The sequence below is a fragment of the Bombus pyrosoma genome, linkage group LG15 (genome assembly GCF_014825855.1).
Source record: "Bombus pyrosoma isolate SC7728 linkage group LG15, ASM1482585v1, whole genome shotgun sequence".
NCBI lineage: Eukaryota > Metazoa > Arthropoda > Insecta > Hymenoptera > Apidae > Bombus > Bombus pyrosoma.
Window position 1 is genome coordinate 1,338,098 of NC_057784.1, and position 25,390 is coordinate 1,363,487.

The window sequence follows — 25,390 nt, forward strand, 5'->3', positions numbered from 1 at the left end:
ACAAAGTGGCTGCGCGCCAAAGCGTATTGCATCGTGCGTTCATTGTCTCCACCGGTGAATGCTGCTGTGAACTTTTTTAACGAACATTGTTTTGTCCTTCGCTTTTTGTTTTGTTTTGGTTCCTATGGTTGACGAATAACCTTTGTAAGATAAATATAGTTGTTTCTGCCACTCCGAGCGCATGGCTTGTTTGAAATAAAAAAGCGATTTTTACACGATAGGGTGCGAACGCCAAAACGGGACGAATATGATAAATGTGTTCGATAAATGATAATTTCAATTTCTTAAATGACTCTTGATTAGGAGATTGTTCAAACGAGTGACTTTTGTGAAATGTTTTCGATTATTTCTGTCAAAATAATTTGTTCGATGTTATTTCTGAAGATGAAAGAATAATACGACAAAGAAAATTGCAAATTAGAAAAATACACTGACAGTTTGGAGTGGAGAAAGAACCACGTTTCTGAACGAATAGTTTAGAAGAAAAAAAAACAGACGAGTCAAGGCAAGAAAGTAAAAAGGGAAAGGAAACACTTTCATAGCTGGTCTGCGGCATATGGAAACGCTCTGCAAATACTATTAATCGGTCGGTGGTTTCGCATTAATTCGAGCGCGCTATAAACAGGACGCATGGTTGGCTGCGGTGGCAGGGTGTGAAAAAGCCATTCAAAAGTCGACCAGACTCGACTCGCGACACTTTGCAAGAACCTCTTTACGCTTCGAGCATTATGCGCACCGCCTTAGCGAAACGACATGCGCAAACACGCGACTCCCTCGTTTAACGTGCACTTGTTAATTAGCGATAGAGGGAGAACGTGAGCGTCTCGCTTCTTGTCCGGTTGGCCGACGGAGTAGCTGTTAATGCACCGCGCAAAAACCACCCGTTTAAGAAAGAATAGCGACGGTAGATTTCAAGTTCGTTCTAAGATTCAACAATGAATTACGGTAAACAGTCTCTTTGTGATGAACTAATCTATATAGCGTATCGTTAACAACGAAAATAATATAAATTGAATAACGAAAAAATAAGAAAAATGTCTTGGCAAAATTATCATCCTTGATTCGAATCCCATCTGCTAGGAAATACCATTACATTATCTTAATTTACCTTTTTACGCTTTTACTAAAAAGGAGCAGAGGTTTTAGATCGTGACACAGAAAGTCAATCAATCCTAATGAAAGTTTTGAGGTTTTCACAGCCTGGATTGTTTGAACTATTAATCGAAGCTTGCGAGTTTAAGCTTTATCCAATTGTTTTCGCGTTTTAGCACTTCACTAGTTACGGTTAGTTTTATTAGGCTTCCCAAGACACACCGACGCTGCTATTGGGCATTTAGTTTGTGTTTATAAGTATTCACGTCGCGGATCAATGGCGAGCACCAGGTTCAAAAGAACGTAGAAGGTGCATTATTTGGTGTATACATTCAGCTGTACCAGAACATCGCAACACTGTGAAGCACAAAATCAAATTTGAAAAAGTCAGAATCGAATCCCTCAAAACTGGCGGATATCTTCCAAGAAGATATAGCAAAGAAATATACCATAGGAATAGGTAAATGTTCAGAAAACTTCAACAAAGTATCTGAATGTCAATCATATGGAAAACAGTGTTGTCTATGGTCCAATTGATCAATATTGCTGCAATTATTTTCGATTTGTATGTTTTTTTTATTTTTTGAATACATTATTTTAATATCAAAAGATATCTCAAGTTTGAGGAATCAAATTCGTTTGATCGTCACGTATCCGTTTAACCTCTTAGATACGATGCGCCACTATAGTGACTCACTCTACTGACTCATTCGCTCACCGTTTCAACTAAATGAACTTGCAACGTTTTATAACAGTGTTAATAATATACAGGCAGAATATATAGTCTTTGTCTTTGATATGCCAGTGTCAGATATCGATTGTTGCTTTTCGTTAGAATAAATATACCATTATTAGATGCTCTTTTTAACATGCCGATCCGTATCCTTATAATTTTTTTAGAATCTCCAACGCGTAATTCGCGTTAAACTCTTCTGTACAGAGAAACAGCCCCGTACAAAATTCAATCGAACCTAAGAGGCTAAATGCTTAGGATAATTCGACCTACGTAAAAGTAATTCTTCAACATTCATATTCTAGAGATTACATGCACGCAACGAATCTTTATCGCGACATGTCGCTGCTCTCATGCCCAATTAACATCCAATGAGTTGGTTTATGATAACGATGTAGGACAGAGAGAAGCTGATTATTGATTATGCTTGTATAGCCTATAAAACCAGCTCAGGTTATTTTACGTGTTAAATGTACAATATGTGCGTGACGTTCTATCCGATTTTGCCGATAATATAAAATTTGTGAGATCTAATTTCCTTGTTGAAATGTATATTGTGTAGTTATTCTGTATCTATAATCTTCGCGAGTAAAATCGTGTTTATATAAAATTAGAATATGCTCGTTTAAAAGTCTTATAGGTATCGACTTTGAATATGTTATGCATATTAACGAAGCATTACGTCTCTATTCATTATTGTACCTTATAATAGAAATTGCGTAGCTAATAAGTTAAATTTCCAAAAATTGCCTATGCAATGTTGCATTCTTGCAAATAAAAGCGTAAATTTATTATTTATCATTGTTGTTTTATCAAACGCTAATTACGAAGCAAAATACTGGAATTAAAAAAAAAATATAGCTTCGACAACTGACATTTAACTTTATACAGCCATTGGTGTAGGATGCATCGATACGTCAGTCACGTACTGGGTCCGATAAACGATCGAGACTAGACAAAATTTTCCTACATTCGCGTGGTTGTGGTTACGCTATCGGATTCATCGTTATGCTGGCCAAAATGGAAGCGATGGACGAGCCAGGAACTCCCAGAAGATAAAAAAGGATATCTCGTGGCTGCACGAAACGTGAGAAATGAAATGCGTAAACCGTATGGAACGAGAATCGAAATGTAATTGAGTTCTCCGACGAGAGGAGTTCATGAAACATATCAATGTTTAACAGGTGTAGGTGACAGTCGAAGAGGAATCAAGTTACACTCTTTAAAAATTGTATTTCAAGCGTCTATTTTGATGAATACGACGAATAACTGGGCAGAGTTATTATCAACGTTTCGTATTGAATGTTTTAAAGCTTCTGTAGAGCCATCCCTTGTTTTAAATATCCCTTTTATTGTGAATATCTATGTCGTTTTATATCTTTCAATATTCTATACATAAAAATAGATATATATTGATTATATTATTAAATTAGTATTCTGTAATGTTATAATAAATAAAATTCATGGAAGTTAATGCTATGCCATATATGTATAATATCGCTATCAGAGTATCGGAGGTGCAGATAGCGATACGAAGAGCGGCAATGAAAATCTGACAGATCGTTTCGTGAATATTACATAATGCGGCATGAAGTCGCTGCATGAGGTATGCAGGTTTGCTATGCAGAAGCACTGCACGTGTGTATCACTGAATTGCTCTAACAGCAAAAATTTGAACACTTAAATGTCCCCGACTTATCCTTATGAAAAAAATTTGACGTAGTTATACTCTTTAAAGAGGTACATGTAACGATAGGGTAGCTCTTTCATAATAAGAATAAAATATAGTCTTGAAATAAGATTCTGTTTAAATTATGACAAGTTTTGATTAACAAAGTTCGTTCAACATTACACAACCAGGTTTATATTATAAATTAAAAGATGAGCGGATATACCTTTCTTAGAGCTTTATCATATAAACCCTATATCTATTCATAAATCCTACAGGACTAGCTATCCAAACGTTCTTGTTGCGATATCGATTCTGCCATCCTATAATTTTATGGTTATCCGCTTACATTCTGTATCATACCCGGCGATAGGTCTAACAACAACAACAAAATAAAGTATTGTATATACATTGCAGATAGACTGGGATTCTCACGTTTGGTACACGTCATGTTTCACGGGGTTAGTCGAAAAACCGTGGAATTAACTGGACCACAAATTTGTGAAAAATACTGAGCGAAGCCGTGTGGTGGCATTAAAATCGTGCGAATCGTTTTCCAAATCCATAGTAGGAATTACCGGCATGTAAAATTGGCTGATGGGCAGCTGGAACGTAATCACTGAAAAAATAAAGCGCGTGACAATATAACATGGATACTTAATGAGGAATAATGTATTTAATTCCGTATACGATACAATTATAACGACATTTCAAAGAGTGAGCTGTCAGAAAAATACACGCAATGAAACTCATACTATTAACCGAGTGAATATGCGATTAAATACCTACTATTAAAATTACGATTTAATAATTTAATTATATTTTATCAAAGTAATCAATAAAAACATGTTCAATAAAGTCTGGTTAATCTATGAATTAAATAATGTATTTATGTTGCTTCATATACGTATGCTATATACAAAAAATATATTTTGTAATAATAAATAATTTTTTGGAAGTAGAACTCCGTATAAAATTACCTTTCTTAAAATGGTAGTTAGCTACATTTCTTTGCATAAAATAATTTTTGTTATCGCTAGCTTTGTCATCGAAAGAATAATTAATGCGCATACGTTTACGGAAAATATCGTTTATGCAGTTCCACTAATACCCTCCTAAATCGCATTGTGTGTGTTTCTGAACAATTCTGGTATTTTACGTGGGAAAATATACCAGTTACTAAAAACTATCCGAGTATAAATAACTTTATAACAAAATGCGTTTTTAATTTCATTGGTAAATCAGGTAAACAAAATTCGCTAGACGTACGTAGACTGTCGTGACTAATATAATCGTCATTTAGCAATGGCGATAATTTCTACCTACATTTCAAACATTACAGTTGATTATCCAGCGAAGAGAGTACTTTGACTTTTCCTGTATTTTCCAGCGTTCCGTTTATAAGGATACAACTCAAAAGCGATATCGATTTGTCACGGTGTACAACTGATCGTACTTCCTAACCATTGGATTCGGAGCAAACCAACCTCTCGACGGAAGTCGAACTCTGTTAATTAATACATGCAGCGCACGGCTACCCGGCGTATTGCAGGCAACGAACCATAGCCAAGAATAAGAAGTGAATGAGAAAAAGCGTCGTTTGTCGTTAATGGCGCTCATTATCACATTTCCACCGGAGTTTCCATTATCACTGCTGAAGCATAGGGTGTAATCTCGTGACGTTTAACAAGCAGCATTTTGTGTTCTAGTGCCGTCTTAATAGGGTAAATGTGTGCCAAAAGTGATGCGAAATTGACTGAATACTTGTTACATGGGACAATACTTCCGTCTGTTTTGATAACTTGTTAGTACTAATAAAATCAATCAGATCGGGATCTTATTTTGAATTTAGTGGTATGTTAACATTTGAAATTACGTAGGAAATTGTGAAATACATATAAATTTCGTAAAAAGAGAAATTAAATCAATGCTACAAAAATATGCAGAAATTATTGCCATTTCGGTCGATAACCGACCACACAAATCCGATAATTTTTGGTGACACAGTTCCGTAAGATACGTAGCCTTTCCAATAGGCCGAAAGCAGCTGATTCTTTGAGAAATATAGCAGGTCCCGTGTTCTAGTTCTCAGCAGTGTTTCCTCACCAATTCAAACAATAAATGCATTTTCATTGTCCTCGAAGATATTTCCGATGGGAATAACTGAAGTAAAAAAGAAGGAATAAAGAAGATCGAGGTAAAGAAAACTAATACATATTTCATTTCTGAAGTATTAATCTTATGATTGACCAAGCAAGAAAGCATTGAGAATGTTACTTACAATCAGTTTCTATCTTTTACTAATAGTTGGATTAAATAATTAAATTAATAACATGATTTTCTCCAGTGTAAGAGATCTTGAAACATCATGCAGTTGGCTAGCGTGATTTTGAACAAACGAAATGGCGTTGCATAAACCGTTTTTAGTTTGCAAAAAATTATATAGCAATGAGTTACAACAGAATATATACAGAAATCAATAGAATTTAATTAAGCTATTATTAAAACTTTCGCGAACAAATTTATCGTATTTGCTCTTAGTTTCAAAAATATAGAAGTTAATTTGGATGGTTATTTTAAGAGATGCAAGACTTTGTAGGGCACTTAAAGAGTCTGAAAAAATAAGTAAATACTTACGTTGTAGTTTTATAGCGAGCTATATTTCAATCTCCCGCACCGATTTCGATTGAAAAGTTGAGAAGATACCGCTCCACTTCAGCCAATCAGGAATCAGCTAGGAGAGTATTTAGCGGGACGAAACCACAGTTTCGTGTCGGAAAGCACGGTGTTTCCATGTCATTTTGTTTCAAGTGGGTGATGTCATCTACGTACTAATTGTTCACCTTTCATAGATTACTTTGTTTGCTTGATTAATACACGTTTATTTAATAGTTCGCCAGAGAGTGTTATATCGGAATTAAACAATTTCTCGAAATTATTTCGTTCGTGTTACGTGCGTTCGTACTCCTACTTGACAGCCCGAATCACCAATAGTTTACATTATAACCTTTAACCGAGACACAATTTCAGTATAGATAACACTTTATTTTAACACAAATGATGGTTTCTTTTATATAAATCACTGATCGATTGTGAAGACCACATTATTTATAATGATCTCGCTTCTCTTCGTAACCTTTTCCCTTTCGACCATATGTAGTGAACGTGTAGTGAAATACATATCCTTGAGTATAGTTTATGTATGCTCGACTTGCCGGCGAGTCTCCTCTGCCCCACTCCGCTACCCGAAATTCGCTGGGCAAACCGCGATGCGGAGATACATTCCAGTGTTGATGTTCAGAGCGATTAGCTGGCACATACATATGTATAATAACGAGCTTCACACATGTAATTTGACGTTAGTCATGGTTTAATTTTTGTATAATTTGTTCCATCAGTATATTTATTTTAATGTTTTGGTCTTCTATTACGTAGATTATTGCTTGATTGCGAGGAGAACTTCGAGGTATTAGAGGGACGCCATGAAACTCAAACGGACGCCATGATTGATGATGAATTCGATAGCTTCTTGTGGAGATTTGGTAAAATTTGAATTATTTTAAAATAATGGAAAGCATATTTGAATAAGATTGAAATACTTCTTACATTTTGTTACATATGTATGTCGCGAATCTCCAGTAATAATGATGTTAGTCACTTTTTTCAATAATCACAGACACGTTCTGCGCATTGCATTTTTTTGGTATTGCGCAGCTGTGTTTAACCGACGAAGAAAGCACGCCATATTTTATTATTTCGAAGTACATGTCTCCCTGTACATATCTAATGACGAGACATTCAGAGTACAATTTTTAGAAGTCAATTATGTTATGGAATATTCATAGGCATTTCCCGATATTAAGAAATATTTTACTGTCCATAATAATATTTAAGTATATTAATTAAATAAAAAGATATTTAACTTGGTTTAGATGTCATTAAAGTCATTTCTGAGTTTTTGCCTTTTATACCAGAATTCCAATTTTTATAGTAATTAGTTTTTATGAGAATTTCAGTTCTTTTTATTGTCTTTATGGACAAATCGTAATATTTTATGTTTTGTTACAGATTTCTTCCAGTCTTCGTCTCTTGCGTGGGATTCGGTGATTCCTGTTTACTGACAGTCTTCATTATGACATCTCCTGAACCACAGCAACATCGATGATAACGTTCTTCGCGTTTAATGGTGAGTCGCATGCATTTTTGTTCTTTTGGTCACTCAATCATGTCGTAGGATGAAAGGTCCGAATCGACACGGGTGGCTGATTGCATTACATAGAATTTTTGACGAGCATAGTGCATGTCCCGTTGTTGATAATGTGTTAATAATGCATTAATAATCAATATTATACATATATATGAGTATGATCTCTATATAATATTACCATATGAGAAATTGATATAAACAGCGTAATGTTTATAATTAGTATATGTATCTGTGTGAATTTGAAATATGAAGATATTAGAGTTGAATTTTATCCGTTTATGGATATCAAATTTCACGTGCAAGAAAACACTTCGCGACAGGCAAATCTCGCTACTTCTTTGTTTTCAAAGATATGTTTCGATGAAGTAATTGCCTGAGAATATTTCTATTAAATATTTCATTTGGAATCAATTATTATTCAATTTCATATTATTTGCATTGGATTTTATCCTCTTTTTCAATAAGTACATTTATTGTTGACCTTTTTACTTAAATATTTTTCACTCAAGAGTTTGTTTTAATCATTAATTTATCAAATTATTTAAGTATATTATAAAGTAGTGTCATTAAAAGGAAAAAAATATGAGAAAATGCAATATCAAGGGCTACTAGCCCGTTATTATATAGATATGTTTATCTACTTAACTCAGGATTTTCAGGTTTAATATTTGTCATGTTTATTGTCAGATCTCACTCACATACTCAGGTGCTATGTGAATGGGATGAAAGCAATGGATACGATGACCACAGTTTATAAGCTTAATAATTTCTCAGTGACTAACATAACATTAGCGCATCGTGCGCGTCGTATTTTCCACATTGTGCGTGTGTGGTTAGGCTGTGAAATTGCGTTGCCTTTGTTATCATTATAAACAAAAAATTTACACGTGTTATCGATGCACGATCACAATATAAGCTGTCAAAATAATTTAACGAGTAATATGTTAACGATAAATGTACAATAGTGATATCAAATTTTACACAATCTATGATATCATTTCTCCAGACAATATACACATGATTATTAATATTTACCCAACGTGATTATGGATATTTAATTAAATTTGAAATTGAAATACGTTTAATCAAAATCAAGATAATATGTTACATGTTGTACAGAATAATCGCTAGTCTTCGTTAGTCGATTTCAGGAAAATGGTACATAAATTAGAATTTGAAAGTTGTGTATCAAACTCAGGTGTCAGAGGCGTCTCGGAATATCTCTCTAGGCTCTTGTAGGCTCTTGTGTTTGGATTATGTGTGAGAACCGTGGAGCGAGTGTGTTGACGTGTTTGTTTTGCCATCTTTTAACCCTTTTAGTATCGTACAACAATATATCGTTGTTAGCAACACTTGTGAAAAGTCCCTACAACGATATATCGTTGCGTATGCGTATCGGCGCTTTACTATTCGCATCACGAGATAACTTTTTGTTATATTCCGCGATGGTTGATGCCGAGACTGTGTAAACGCTAGTGGCATAGGATAAAAATTGGACACGGGAGATTTGCTTGAGACTATAATCACATGTTTTCGATAATACTGTTTAGAACAGAGTATCTCCTTATATTTTACAAAATAATTTTGCATTTACAAAGCAAGATTAACATTTTTCATGGGCCTGTGCGAAGATCACGTACATTTTGTAATCTGTGCAATAAAGGATTACACGCTGTATTCATCAATGTAACCATCAATGCTAAGTAAATTATTTGTGTGAATAATAATAAGTAAATATTACACATTTTCAATAACTGGATAACTATAAATATTTGTAATAATATTGGAATGATATTTCAGTGATGTTATACTAGCTTACTTGTTTTGAAGCAAGTAATCCTCTTGACGCTAACTGCGCATCATGGGATTATCATGTAGTTTTGTGTATTGATATTAGAAATTTTGTTACAAATAATTGAGAATGTAATACTTATGCTTTATATTGCGTGTTCTACATTAAACTACGCCCAAACGAAGATTCTTCTTATTTGCAAATATTGTCTATAAAAGCTTAACAAATTACATCAGATTGGTTTGGTATTCTTCGCTTAGGTACAATTCATTCGGTCGACACTAAAAGGGTTAAATACAGGACTGGGTAGGATAGGTAGTTTACTTTCTGATGTGTCCGTTAATTATAAGTAGATAGGGCTGGGCAGGTTAACACATCCTCTGGCCGGATAGGCGTGTTTTCGTGTGTCCAACCTGTTTTAGAAAATTTTATTGAAAAAATCGACGATGAAACTGGCACGAATGTGAGAATACTACTCATTTTTCGAATTTCGCGGTCGTAGTCGCGAATGGGTCAAAACGAACGATTATGTATTGCTGCAGCATGCACATGGGAACGAACAGCGATCATTATGATCGACAGTTTCAGCCGGCATTGCGTCCGAAGAAAGAAGAGGCTACAAGCTGAAGAGGCCCGGAAATTGCCATAGAAGAGGGCAACTACTAATGGCTTCCGATCCTTTGGATCATCCATAGCATGGGAAGTCATTCTTGTTACTACTTTGTCACTATGCTCGTTCCTAATATTAGTGGTATGTCTCTATATAATAGTAGTTGTAGTTATTTCCTGGTCGATGTATTTGTCGGCTCATTGTATCCAATCGTATTGGCAAAATCATAATTTTGTATTAGTGTTGCGTGTAAATGACGTTTTCGTTAATGTTGCAAATATATTTATTCCTTTGAATTATTGTACTTTCTTAAAGAATAATATTAGAATTAATTACGTTCTGCTGTGTCTGAAGTTGGATTAAACAGACGTTAATTTTTAATATGATACTATTTCGGTGTGTAACTGTCGCGAATAATTGAAATAGCTTTTTGTTGATATACGAACAATAATTTTTATTGAATTTATATAAAATCAGTCATATAAAATGATCAAAATCCTGCACCAGTAATTAATTAACAATACCAGTGCATTAGTAATTACCATATGCATAATTAAGAGTGGTATTTAAGTAGATAAAGTAATGTGAAATAGATAAACAGAGAATAAATAGATATACATATAATTAAGTAGGTAGTGCATTTCGTTGTGGTATATATTTCACTTTTTTTATTTTATCTATCAGTTGTTTTACATTTTCTTAAAAATGAAATTATAAAATAATTATTGAAACACAAAACAGTATCTCGTGTGGATCTATTAGTTAAGTTTATTTCTATGATTAGTTTCTCGCGCAGGTTTTCCTTAATGTTCCTTTTGTTGTTCATTTTGCATAATGATCAAAAGATTAGACGTTTTGTAAAGGGGAATTTATTTATAAATTGATATTATAAATGAATAACTTTTTGCGCGTAAAGGGAAAGTAAATGGGACGTGGGTTAGGGTGAGTCTCCATGCGCAGCAACCTGCACACGGTAAGACCTGAATAATCGGTATTACACGTTTGATATATTTTAATTGCATCGTACATTGGTAAATGCATTGTGTGATACAATTATGAATTATACGACAAGTACCGTAAGTTGATTGAATTCTTCGTAACTTCATAGTAAGATTTTATTTTAATTCGAACCATAACTAACGGCGTGATTTTCTCCTATAAATCATTGAAAAATTCATTAGATACCTCGCATGCGTTTATACTATACCTACTATTCATTTTAATAAAGAATTGGCGTTGCTTTTACGATAACACAGTACAATCGATACAAGCCTTTGGTTTCTTCGAACGAGTACAGACGTTCTATCCAGCGCTTTGTCGAATCAATTATTTTCGCGCAGGTTCGTGAACTCTGAATGGCGAGAATTCCTCCAAGAACCAGACCGCTTTGCCATGAATTATATCGTACAAGAAGTGGAAGGAAAAGAGAAAGAGGAGTGAAAAGGTGAGGGAGGGATCGGGCGATTCAAGCGGCCGCAATAAAAGCGCATGAAAATAGAATGTCCCAGACGTTTTCGCGAGAGTGAAGAGTTCCTGCGAAGTTCGCAGTAATAAACGGACGATACTCGCGGAAACTTTGATACCGCACGCGGTCGACTTGCTATGCGAACAACGTAACCGTCTGCGTCCGTGGAATAAACGAGTAACGACGCAATAGGATCAACATAATCCGATTATCTCGACTTTGCCGATCGTATTTTCAGATAACGCTACGATATGAGTATCTGGAACGCTACTATAATCCGGAAAACATCTGCATCCGCTTTCTTTCTACCGTTTCGACGCATAATATCCTTAACGAGAACGGACGAGAGATCCGACATCTCGTTCGCGTTATCATTGAACAAACGAGTGAAAGGAAATCCCGAATTCTCTCTTCCTTCTTCGAAGCGAGACGTGTTCATAGCCATCGTCATCCAAGAATGCTTCGAATCAACGAACATATTGGGCTGGCAACTAGTGATTGCGGATTTTATCAATACCATCTAATGACATATACCTACGTGCTTTCTTCTTCTCTTTTCTTTGGCGTTTTTCCTTTTCTTTATATTCTTTCTTATACCTCTTCGGATTAAGTATGACTGCGACCGTCGTTTTGGTAAACGCGTTGTACGCGTGAAGCTTTCGGGAATCTTTTCGACAGTACGCAAAAGTAGAATACAAACGTCAGAATTTCTTCACAGGGAATGTTTTATCTCATGCAAGTGAATATTTTCACTTTTCTAATAAAGATCCCTGAACGATATTTGCCATTTGATATAAATATGTGAATATTTTTTCATTAATTAAATAATATTTGGGAATTCATTTACTACAACTTACTTGCAAAAACACATCAATTCAGATCGCAGAACATCGATTAATTTACTAATACCAGATTAAAATGATCAAAGTGCTCTCATGCTAGTTACTGCAGAGAAATTCGGAAGGGGGACGCTGGTGGCACCAGACTCTATACGCTCTCTCTCCCTTTCTGCCCGCTCCTTTACGAGCATAACTCGCTCGCAGAAGAGGCGGACAGCCTCGTATTCCTGCGGCCCGCTCAGCATCGCTTTTACGATCGCCGAGGGGGTCAATCTCTTGCCTATGACGAGACGCAGGAAGTAGCGGAGCAACTCCCACGCCGGACAAAACTCCAGCGTGTGCCACGCCGTGTCTCTGCCCTCCTCGCAGTGGTGACAGATGTCCGTCGTCTCGCGTCCGATCTTCATCAGATACTCGCCGAACACGCCGTGTCCCGTGAGCACCTGGGTCATCCTATAGGACAGCGGGGGACCGCGACGGCTCCTTCATGCTTCCCAACTTGGGAGGACCACCTCGACGCCTCGATGTTCGCCTCCCTCGTTGATCAGTTGAGACCGCCACTGGTCCCACGCATCCTCCTCGGCGGTTCCCAGATCGTCTGGGGCCGCCTGCTCGGCCGCGTCCTTTCCCGGATCCAGCGCTCTCATGTGGGAGTATCTCCGCTTGAGTACCAATGCCCGAAGCTCCCACGGAGGAGCGTAGGACACCGTTCGGTATCCCCTGACGATTCTGATGGCGATCACCCTGTGCAGCCTCCTTAGGAACAGGATGCTGCGGCTACTCGCCATCAAATCGTCCGCCCATACCGAGTCCCGTACATCATTCGGGACCGAACGACGCCCTCGTATAGTCGATGCACCGCGACTACCGCCCCGTCGATGTTCGGTAACAGGCCGCACAAGGCGTTGGCCGCCGCCGACACCCTCGGGACCAGGAAGTCGAAGTGCGGCCCGAGAAGATACCAGTCTAGAAGAGTTTATTTTGCAGCTAAAATTTCAGGAAATGGACACAATATTTAAAAATTTCAGAACGTTCGCCTCCTTTAAAACATTTGTAAAATGATAATTTGTTTACAGGTTTCAATATTTAATCTGAAGACATACATAAAAGTTCCAAGATATTTAATACAAATATATATTTTTCAGGCATCATAAAAGTATTTAAACTTAACTTCAATGGGATAATATTTAATATAGATGATACTTATCGTATGTTTAAGATCGTTATACTTATTTTTCTTTAAATAATTTCTTGTAATTTCTATATATGCTGATGAAATTCCAAAATGTTTTATAAAACACGTACTGTATGAACACAAAACTTTTCGAATAAGTTAATAAAGTAATGTAGCGTATGTTGTACGCAGTAATATACGTAGTAACGGAGTCTTGTTGAGAGGATTATAGAGTTTGTTAAGAGAAATCGAGAGTGTTCGGTGAATCGTGGTTTAATGAAGTTAAATCCAACTCTGGTGCTTACAATAGCATTTTACGGGTACTGTTCTACAAATCTCGTTCTATAGTTAGAAATGCTGGGTACTTATAGGGAATCGAGGTCTTCTGAGAGTAGAAATGCTATTTCGATTTCGAACATCGTAGAAATTGTTAAAAGTCACATATTAATGAAGGGGCAGGGGTTCTGTGTTATTGCAATGGCGACGTCGTGATAGGTGCAGCAGTGTTTCGGACCTGTGCACTGAAAAATAGTATGCGGTAAATTTTCGACTTTATGTTCTCACACAACAAACTTGCGTAAAGTATACAATAGAATTCTAGGAAAAATCAACAAAACTCGGCAATATAACATACCCTTTCCGAGTCAAATGAAAGTTGTCAACTATAAAATGATACAGTATTTTATGGGAAATTTAAAAATGCAAAAATGTATACAATACGCGAATTATATCCGACAAAATATTCAAAGTGAAGTAGATGTTATTTTCTTTAACGGACGAGATAAATCTGTGTGTAGGTAGCATTTCCTTGGCTATATCAATAAAAATACGAAACTACATGAAAATTCGTAGTAATACTTGATATACTGAATTCCAAATCCTTGTTCCACGTGGCAATACGGTCATATATTACAATAAGATGACGAAGTGTATAAATATGGAACAAAACAAATATGTTCTACGTGAGAAACGCGTACTGCAACAAGAGCTATGGTGCATATTGAGACGCGGAAATATGTTCCTTTGCTAAGCTTTTCTGCGGACGTTTGCTACGTGTAGCCAGCAATACTGCAAGTGAGCCGTAGCAACGATGCAAATTCCGGAAATAGTGGTGCAATATGATGAACGAACGTTGTACGTCTACTCGACGCCATTCTTGAGCCATGGTATTTATCTTAACGGTTCGATACGACAGCCACCGGTATATCAGAATAGTTTGACCGTACAATCAAAATTCCCAGAAACAAAGGAATCTGAATAAGTCACATGCAATCGGCCACGGTATGATCGCTCGACTCCAGAACAGTGGACAGTCTAAGTAATTTAGCAAATCTGCAATTCGATTGCTCGATGAAGGAATTTAACCGAGCGTATGGGAGAGTAAGCGTACAGATTGATCGATGAACGTTAAAGTCTAATTTGAACGATTAAAATATTGATTTTTATACTATACTTTTTGGTATATTTAATATTCAGGGATGTAGTTTAGAGATGTGGTACGTTGTATAATATTGTATAATATGTAACAACGCGTATAAAGTTCTTTACGATTTTTAAATGTCATGCTGCTTCTGTATATGTAAATTTTTTGATTTATTTTAAATTTTCCTCGTTATCAATTAAACTTTCGGAAAAGGTTCTAGAAATTACGTATCTTGTATAAGCATAATGACCAGTAGGTAATGGTCAAAATTAACGAAATATGGCTTAAGCGTTGAAGCATCGACATCATTAAGTGTTTTGCCTTTCCGGTTATACTGAAGTGGAATGGTCGTTCAATTTCGATGAAACCGTATCGCATAGCATTTGGATTGATTTAACCCCACGCGATTAATCTAGCACCATTGAGAGAGTTTATATAAATCTATCTGCATGTCCTGCACGTCCATCGATGACCTAACAGAACGGTAAATTTTAAGGCGATGAATCGAACGATGGCTGTAAAGATTATGAATAATATAGAAGATATAGAGAATGTGTATCCTATAGCAAGCTATAGTAAAAGTAATCTTAACAATTTTTGGATCGTATATTTAATATAGAGAATGTGTATCCTATAGCAAGCTATAGTAAAAGTAATCTTAACAATTTTTGGATCGTATATTTAATATAACAGTTATTATTTTGTTTGTTAAACAGCGGCATAAATCTGCAAAGTTATAAATGTTCTGCTATAAATCTCGTACTGCCTTAAAAGTCACGGGACGACGACCGATCACCCAACTAAGTTCCTATGATCGGTTAAATGTTGCAGAATGTAGAACTTTTTATGGAATTGATCAAACTGCCGTGATTCGTAAATATAATATATTTCGTAGATAATATCGTCTATGAAAGGAAAAATTTAATCGGTCGAAAATATTAAACACTCTAATGCCGAAATTATACTTGATAATTTAAAAAACACGCCATTCCCCTTCAAAATACGTTATTGAATAATAAATAGCACGTACAAATCGTTTAATTCTAGCGGAATTATTAGTCTAGAATTGTTACATGACACTGATATTAGCCTATGAAGGATACGTGTCTGTATGACCCTTGTGACCCGTAGTTTAAGTTCAACAGTCGAGGTGAATGCGTTCGATGAAGGATAATTCCTAATCACTTATAGATAGACTGCGGATTTTTATGCATTTATAGGAAATCTGAAAGTGAAAGATTACACAGTATGCGCATAATGTGAAAAAATATATAAAATATCAAAGGTATAGTGCCTCCTGTAACACTGAGTAGGTGAGACAACATTTTACAAAGATTCTACTCCCTTAATTATATTCCTAAAAATATGAATCTGCATAAAAATCCGCGGTCTACTTAAAAAATGTCACATGTCTGAACCTTGTTAGAATCACGCGCAGGATACAACAATATTACACCAGATACGTATACTATCAATCTTTTTAAACCATGTGATTTGGAACTATAATTATTTATGATATATATTTAGTATCTAAGGCCGAAGTCGAATACACTCGCAATAGTATGGTTGCTATTTATACGCAGTCGGCAAACAGAGTAATACGCAAATAGTGCCAAAAACACATGAAATACTGTTAAATCAAAGCAAAACAGATAAATGTTCAATCTGATTGAAATTGGCTGAAATTAAAGGACTGTGGTAGACATTACGGATAGCAATTAAAATATCCCCTCCACAATTAAACATGTTTTACAATTGCTAGTAGTAACCGTAATAAAACCGAAAGCTGGTAGAAACAGTAATCGGCAAATAAAATGTCTAATTCGTTGAAACTGTCATTCGGAGTTACCACGTACACAGTGTATCTATCTTGTAATGTTGTTGGCATGGAATCAATGTAACCGCGTACATTGATTCTACACGAAAGGAGAGGAGAAGGTGTTAGTTTTGAAAAAATTGATCTTAAATACTTTTCTCGTAAATAATGATGCATTTAGACTAATGTTTCTAATTATGTTTTCATTTATTGCGGTGGATAATGGATAGCACACAACCAAACAAAATATGACAAATTTGATTATTTTGTAATAAAAGAAATTTATCTTCCTGTAAGCGTATCGGTTATCAGACTTTTCCGTAAAATTTCATTAACGAGAGAACTGTGCTCGTGTGAACGAATGCAAATGCTAGGAAGAACGACGCATCAGGATTTCGGCAACGTACGTGACATCGTGTATGTTACAAGCGATTAAATTCCCCGCAGTTGCATGAGAATTCATAATGCGTGTTGTCACCCCACGAACATATGAAAAATCTTCAGAGTCTAGTCTCTCTTTTAAAAGAATCATGCTTTTCCATCTTCTTTTTCTGTAATCGTGGATATCGTTACTGACCTTATTCGAATAGAAAAAAAAAATAAGTACATATTTCACTCTAAAAAAATACTCTCTACGTCCTTTCACGACGAATTATGAATTAATGTTATAATAATATTCTATTAGTTTGGAAATAATTAAATTTAGTACGTGACGATTATATGGAAATATTCTTGGAACCTACGATCTGTACATACCATTGCAATGTTCAGTTTAAAGGTCGAGGCTTGGTACTTTAAAACTTTATTAAAGTGTTTAAAACAGAGCTTAATTAATCACTTAAATGTTTACATACACATGTCACAGTGTATAAATAATTATACCATATCTTTTGATCGTGACTGAAAAACTTTATAAATGAGATTCTTGATTAAAACCTCAAACATCGTTAAGATTAGACATGTTAGTTACCTCAAAGCACCTAGATTCACGCAACTTGAATTCGCGAACCTATTATTTTCTTGGCTTGAAACATCTTGCCCTTGTTAATCAATTCAGCTGATTTCACGTCTTCTAAATTCAAATAATTCGATTCGCTTTGGCAATGTAGTCCTGTTATACAATTTGACCTGACGTATCCTTTCAAGTTTCAAGTGAAACCGAGCGTTCTTTAACATAAGAGTTCCTTAACGATAGTAGTAGACGAAATGAAGTTTTCGTGTGAGAAAATGGTTGCATGTTAAAAGAAAGTAAAATATGTGTTAAGATTATTATTATGTACTATTATGTACATTCCACAAATGTTCCATCCATAAAAGCTTCGTAAGCTTCTCCAACATTTCAACTATTCTCATAATTAATTTTTTACGCTTATATCTTCCCTTTATAAGAAGGAATTAAATTACATCGCAGTTACGTATATGGAGAAATTAGTGCAATTACTTCTCCATCGTGGTGAATTTTCTGGGGCGATGCCGTAATACTGACCACTAAAGGAATTCATACCAAGGGAATTCTCGAAAGGCCTTGCCTAACTATCCCATTCATACAAATACATACGTTCTCTGACCTAACCTGCACAGCCCTGTCTTAGCACGAGCTCGCTAAGAACCCTTAACGATGGTTACTAGCAAGTTCAGGATAAAATATCCTCCGTTTCTTTCCCCCCATTCGTCTGTCTCACCTGTTCTCTTCTTGTTATATTTTATTACATAAATTTGATCCAAATTCCGAAGAACTTGGTTGAATCATCTCTGTAAGTAGCCATTCTCGTTGATCGTCGTACATACATTGTATGTATACATCGGTAGTCATGATTATTAATTACAGTAGAACTCGCCGGCTGAATTTAGAGGAAACCACGCGTATAATGCGTACGTTCGTACATTTGCATATTCAAACGTTGTGTACGGCGTGGCGATTATGCGACGAATCGTGCTCACGTGCCAATGACGACGTACGCTGACCATTGTACGACGCTTTCCTCGTGCAACCAACGCAATATGTTGATCGACTGTATTTAATGGATTGAAGTGACGCTTACTCTTCTATGTCTATGTAGGTACATATGTACATACATATTTCGGTCAGATTCTTCCTGCTAATATTTTAATTTTGATATTATGCAAGAATTAATACGAACGTCAAGTCTCGCCTTCCACGTATGTTTAATATCTCTTTTCCTTTTTCAAATATTAACGATTTTACTGCATTACGATTCTAAGTTTTTTATGTCGATTGCATATCGTACACGTGGTAACTTTTGTAAGCGATTTACATAAATTGCGGTATACACGAATTTTTTTCTGTAATTTCTAGAAACAGAGTTTTTATTAAAGACCGACCACTAAATATGAAAGATCGTCAGTTGCAAAAATGATACGGTTACTGTTATTAAACTCAGATGATTACGCTGAAACTTGAACTTCATGCAATTCGGCATGTAAATTTTTTCGTGCGCATATCCGCACGGTTTCCTCTTTTTCGTATGTAGCTAATTTTCATGTTTTAATAAACAACATACGTCAATTACTCCGCAAAACATCGTAATTTTTTTCGTGTGCTTAACAACAAAAGAACGTTGCAGCTCACAGGACAAGTTATTTCAATTACACGTAATATTCTACGTTCTGTAATCATTAAAGAGAGATAAATTTAATTACATTCACCAACGTTCCGCTGGTTACTGTAGTAGACGGGTATTTAATAATTGCGAAGTTTGTAATCACAATAAATAATACATTCTTCATCCGCAGTAATGTCGGTAATCTCCGTTACGTAACAAATTTCGTCCGAACGTAGTTATGCATATATCTGTTGTACGTTGCGCAAACTCGATCTCTCGAAACTAATTGTAAAGGATAAAGTAGCAGATCAATTTTGTTTTCCATACCGCATTTGAAATATTTAACGACCGGTAGCGTTTAAACTCCAAAAATTATTAATAAGTGTACGTCAAGTTTTTACGCAATGAAAATTAAAATCAAGTTGGAAAAATTTGCGAAAGTCACCCTCGTCGTGGGATTGACGTGTACAACGATTAATTGGTTAGGTAATTTATTAACGGGAGTGAGAGTACAAAAATTACTTCTTACAGAAATCATTAGTGGAGACATCGATAGCGCATTGACTGATAATCGCACCGTTTTAGTTCCTGCATTTTTAATACGTTTCTCTTCTAGTTAGAGATGCAAAGAAGAAGAGCAACGAATTAAAAGGATTCATAATTCATAGAAGGAAGATTGAAGAAATTAGATTGACCGCGATCTCAATAGAATAAAACTGGCATAATTAAAATTAATCAGAATTAAAATTAAGGATTCTACTGCAGAGTTAATGTAAGCAGTCGTCAATCTTACTACTTTAGTATAATGGAATCGCCGATAAGTCTATCTAGTGGATTCGTAAATTAAACGTAGAGACGTTCAATGTTTGGACGAGAGATTTATTGGAGGGAATCGATAGCTATATCAGAATTTGTGGGAATAAGGTCTGATAGAAAACCTGTTAGATATATATATACAAGTTCAGTAATTCTACGATTCACTAAGATTACATTTAAAGATTGCATTTCAAGTTTTTTTAGTTCTTCAGTTTGATACTCACATATTTCATTATTAATTTCTTTTCTTAAAAATAGAAAAGTTTGTACACCTATCCATTTATTTTCAGCTAATAGATTACTTTGACGAACTAGAGAACTTGCTGCTCAATTTTAATAAACGACGATGATGAATAAATACAAATAATGATATAACAAACTTTGAACAAAATCGAGTACAAACGGACAGGTATATACGTCGACTGACCAGTTCATTCAGTTTACGACCAGTTGATCTAGTTTCAGAAAGCAAGTTCTTAAAAAGGATGTAGAAGAAAAAGGGACAGGTTTGAACAAGATTGCTGGTGTAGGAAAGGGAGACGCGAGAAAGCTCAGAGATAACGGAAGAAAGTAATAAAAAGTGAAAATCAAGTGGTCCGCGAGAACCATGTCCAGATTTTAAATCTCCTTATACGTCAAATTCATTTGGTTCATAAGAAATTTTACATAAGAAACTTCTTATTAGGAACATATTTACTGTCCTTAATAATTTACTATTCTATAAAACTTTTGTTATTCTTAAAAATTCACTGTTCCAATCTTGAGAACTTGTTATTTTTAATGAACTATAAATTAAAAATCATAATCCACATTTTTGAGGCATAAATTAGTTAAACTCGTGTTCAACTTAGAATGTAGCGCTTGATTAGATTTATATTTAAAATTACACATGATTCTCTCTAAAATTTGTATACTTCTTCTATTTTGTAACAAGAATGTTGCGATTCTATTGGAACTAGGTTTACACGACCTATCAATTATTCCAATCAACGTTCGAGAAACGCCTCGTTCGAGCCAACGCCGGAAATCAAATACAAGGATAACAGTGTCGAAGCGTTTTGAAGAGTCGGACGCGAACGACGGACGAAGAGTCTGCGTTGATACATATTCATTGTTCGTACGTCATCCATGGGCCGACGTTTATGCAACGAATCGGTCTCATCGACGGCCGTGTGTACACCGCCCACATGCAATTCGTCTTGTTTAACGCGATGAATTGGCGACCATAAAGACACGTGGAAATCATAAAAGCCACACGTACGCTACAGACTTAGTGCAACAAGTGCATAAATGTCTCTTTAGCAGTTAATTTACGCGCATACCTATCCGAAGAAATTTATAGTGGCTGATACATCGAGCGACTAAACACCTGCTCCGAAAAATAACGATCCGTGGAATAACGGCGGATGATGATGAAATATCCTCTTTATTTCCAGTGACAATTTGTTTCGTAATGAGGAACGGTAATATTTGGGGAAAAATCGCAAACTGTAGAAGATTCGAGAATGGAGGCGTGTGATATAACGAGTGGTATAATGAGATCTGTCTCTGTACGATTGTATTCCTTTGACGGTTCAAACTTGTCCAGTCTGAGATGAGAAAATGTGGTAGAAAAAAAAGTACAGAATATTAATATGTTTTTCGGTAATTCATCTTCTTCTAAATTCTAAACTATAATAAACACGCTGTTTTCTATGTACCCATTATCTGCATGAATTTTTACACACTGTTATGCTATTAAACAATGCTCACGCGATGTTTCCTGCAGTTCCAATAATTTTCATTAATTCCGCGTAACAAGAATGTCAGAAAAAGGTACGAAACCGCAAGAGATTCGGGGGAAACGATGAGCAAACTTCGAAACTTCCAATGGTGGGTTAGTTGTAACTTCCGTGCCATTTCCCGGTCATCTCAACAGGATTCCATCGATTTTTAAAAGTTGCATCGATTGTTTTCGCCGTAACCCGTGCTCTCGCAAGAATCCTCGGATCGCGTTTTCTAATCACGTCAAATGGGAAAACGGCGACCGCTGTTCTGCCGTCGGTTGTCAGTAAAGTCAAACAAAATCATACGTAAGACAGAGAAATTTCGTCTCCTATGTGCTGCTCAAAACGGTGTCGCGAGTAAATTCGGTGGCGTACACCACGAACACGTTCAAGGAAGATTAAACGTCAGTGTGCGAAACGTGCCGAAATTCGTCAGCCGTCGAGGCGAGTTTTGCAACAAACTCACAAGCACAGATCTACACAAGTAGAGATTTGGACCTACATTGATACGTCATCGAACAAGACCAGTCGTCTTTGCAGCTTTCTGCCGGCTCAATTCGATGATCCTTTGACGCATTTGACTTTTATTACTTCCGCCAAACGTCAATTTCAAAGCTGAAGAAACGGAGCAACGTCTGAAATGGAGAATATTTAAATTCCAAATGCTTAAAAATATGTAAGTTTTCTCCGCATTCCTCATACCGTTTCTGCGCAAATCTTTGCAAATTCAAGCATTTAGGCGAAGCTGGCGCTTGGTGCACATAATTTTCTCGGTTTCTATAAGCTTCGTTAATTGGGGTTGTATTCGTATCAAGGCACAGGACGAAAGTCTGTCTAATTGCTTAGATCTTTCTGAAGCTGTCTAGCAAACTCAATGAATCTTGGATTTCTATGGACATTATTTGATTACGGAAGTTATCGAATAGATTATATCTAATGGAGATTACGTGTCAGTCAATTGTACCTGGTATATCAAATTACACATTAATCAATTACATAATATCGTTATATCATACGTGATTACTATCGAATAATTGCAACAGCTGTTTGCAACTGCATTTATTGACAGGATAAACGAGCATTAAGATCTATTGTTCCCTGGGGTGGAAATGCCACTCTGTAGATAGAGAAAAAAGGAAACGGAAGAAGAACGCTCGAGGGAAACGAAAACGAAGAAAGTTAAGGAAAGTTACGAGCGTGGAATTCAAAGTGGAAAAAATATGGAAAAAGGTATAGTGATGTAGGTGTCTGATATAGTATACTCCCGTGGACCTGGTCGCCAAGTATACGAAATTTGACCAGGTTCGCGCCATGCCGTGAAAAATGTGGATAAGGAACAAGAAAGAAAGTTTAAAGAAACTTGTCTGAAAATATAAACGACACGAACGTGATAGCAGTGTCATAGTTACAAGAAACATTTTTATATTGTTTACTTGAATTTTCACGTTTGATATCTCGCCGATTTTCTTAGAATTAGTACAGCCACCATCTTACATTTCGAATCACTTTCTCTGGCTAATCGAGTTTCCTTGTCAATTATATGACTCTCCTCAGTAACATTCTTCACAAACCTTTCTTTCGTTACAAATTATTCGCTCGTTTCCGACTCGATATATTAGTAGACTGCGATTGTTTATGCACTTTTATATCTTTATAAACATAATTAAACAAATGGGAACTAAACAGAGAATCGTTTTATCCATTAAATATCATATGTGGTCTAGTTTATATATATTATATATATTTGTGCGCATTATGTGCATTCTGTAGAATTTTTGAATTTTAAATTTCTCCAAAATGACAGCAATCATATCTACGAATAAGAAACAGTGGAGCACGACACACGGTATGAATAAATAACGCGCATGAAGATCACGAGCTAACGATAAATTGATCTATGAGACAGCATGGCAGAATTGAAGGGCGAAAAACTTGTTGGGCGTTCGATGCGTAACCGTATTAAGTATACGCCATTCGATAAGATACAAACTGAAATGGAGATACGTCCTAATTTCCGCTCCACAGCTGGAACGATTTTTTCGCGCTTTATGGTCCTCTGCACGATGATAGATACCAAACGCGTCAGCCAGATTCCGAGCAAGCGTACGTTCGCTCTGTTTGCACGTCATGTATCAAACTGGCCTACAACCGCATGCTACGGCTGGCATCATGTTCGCAAAAAGCCCGTGTTTATAATTTACGAGTATTTCTTTTCATAAATCTTCCAGGCAACGTGCCGGACCGCTGGGGATGCCAGCTCTGTCATCGCATCTTTTTGGATTTTCTTCACACCCGAGAATATATAATTCGAGTATGATGATTTATTGTTAGAATTATGAAGCAAATTAGACTTTTCCTAGATCTGACTAAATTAAGGTCTTAGTTTAATACCATATAATTGAAAACACGAGAAAACGTAATGGATAAAAATGCATGAGTTGTAGTAAAAAAAAAAAACACTTCATTTGCATTAAGAAATTATTAATTGCCTTCTGCTTATATACCGAACTTCGTTAATATCAGTATGTTGTAAAAATGTACATGTATATCTCAAAAATTGATTATGATTCATGACCAACACATTTTCTCCGTTAAACTTATATATATAACTAATTGTAAATTTTTTAACGTTGCCGTATAAAGATAAGCAGCACTACAATGATTCAGTGCTATAACCGCCAAGAAACTGAAAACAGAATGCTCTGTATATCCGTGAGCAACAATTTAGTTTTCGATATAACTGTACAAAATAAATATTCTATTTTTCCATATACATGTAAGTAATAACATTCGCGTACGATTCTTTTACAATACGTTTCTCGTTACGACGTAAACTGTTAACGTTAAATTTTTAAAAACTACTGTTGAGACTTAAACGAGCGAAGAATTCGTGAAACAAACGAAAGAAAATCTTTAGTTTATAAACGGAAAATCGTATAAATAGTAAGACCAGAATGGCGCAAACAAGCTTCCAATCCGTTTTTGTTACATACCGTTTTGTTATATCAAATTAGAATTTATCCTCCAACAACGAAACGAAGTTTCGTAAATGCAAGAAGCAGAGCAGCTTGGCTCAACCATCAGCAGTTGGTTCTGCTTTGATGTGGTGTGACGTAATTCTAGATAACGTTCTTGCCTCGCAATGAATTATACATATTATTGAATGTCTGTTCTACCTATCTAATGTCTATCAAATGGAGAACACTTTATATTTCCTATTTTTCTTTCTTTCTTTCTTCGGGAAAATTTATTTCATCTATTATATAAAGAACAATTGTAATTTTAGTTTGTCCTTCGTGAATAATCATCGTGATATTCGATTTAAAAATGCGAAATAAATATTCCATGAGCCGTGGGTAGTGTATCAATGAATGCACTTATCAGTTCGTTCTGTTGAAACGTGGTTTACAAGTAATATTTCTTC

At 35.7% G+C, this 25,390-nt stretch overlaps 1 protein-coding gene across 4 annotated transcripts in view; it reads left to right on the forward strand.

Moving 5' to 3' along the window:
- Positions 1–6,168: 6,168 nt before the first annotated feature.
- LOC122575995 overlaps positions 6,169–25,390 on the forward strand; it is a 57,669-nt gene continuing 38,447 nt past the window's right edge. The window contains exons 1-4 of one of the 4 annotated variants that reach the window (XM_043745640.1): positions 6,169–6,852; positions 6,930–7,036; positions 7,563–7,680; positions 24,195–24,310. In XM_043745640.1, the coding sequence (XP_043601575.1) occupies positions 6,608–6,852; positions 6,930–7,036; positions 7,563–7,615 (405 nt within the window). In that variant the 5' untranslated portion in view covers positions 6,169–6,607 and the 3' untranslated portion in view covers positions 7,616–7,680; positions 24,195–24,310. Of the gene's footprint in view, positions 6,853–6,929; positions 7,037–7,562; positions 7,681–10,035; positions 10,284–24,194; positions 24,311–25,390 lie in introns of those variants that run through there. The other 3 variants (XM_043745643.1, XM_043745642.1, XM_043745639.1) reach the window with 3 other exon arrangements.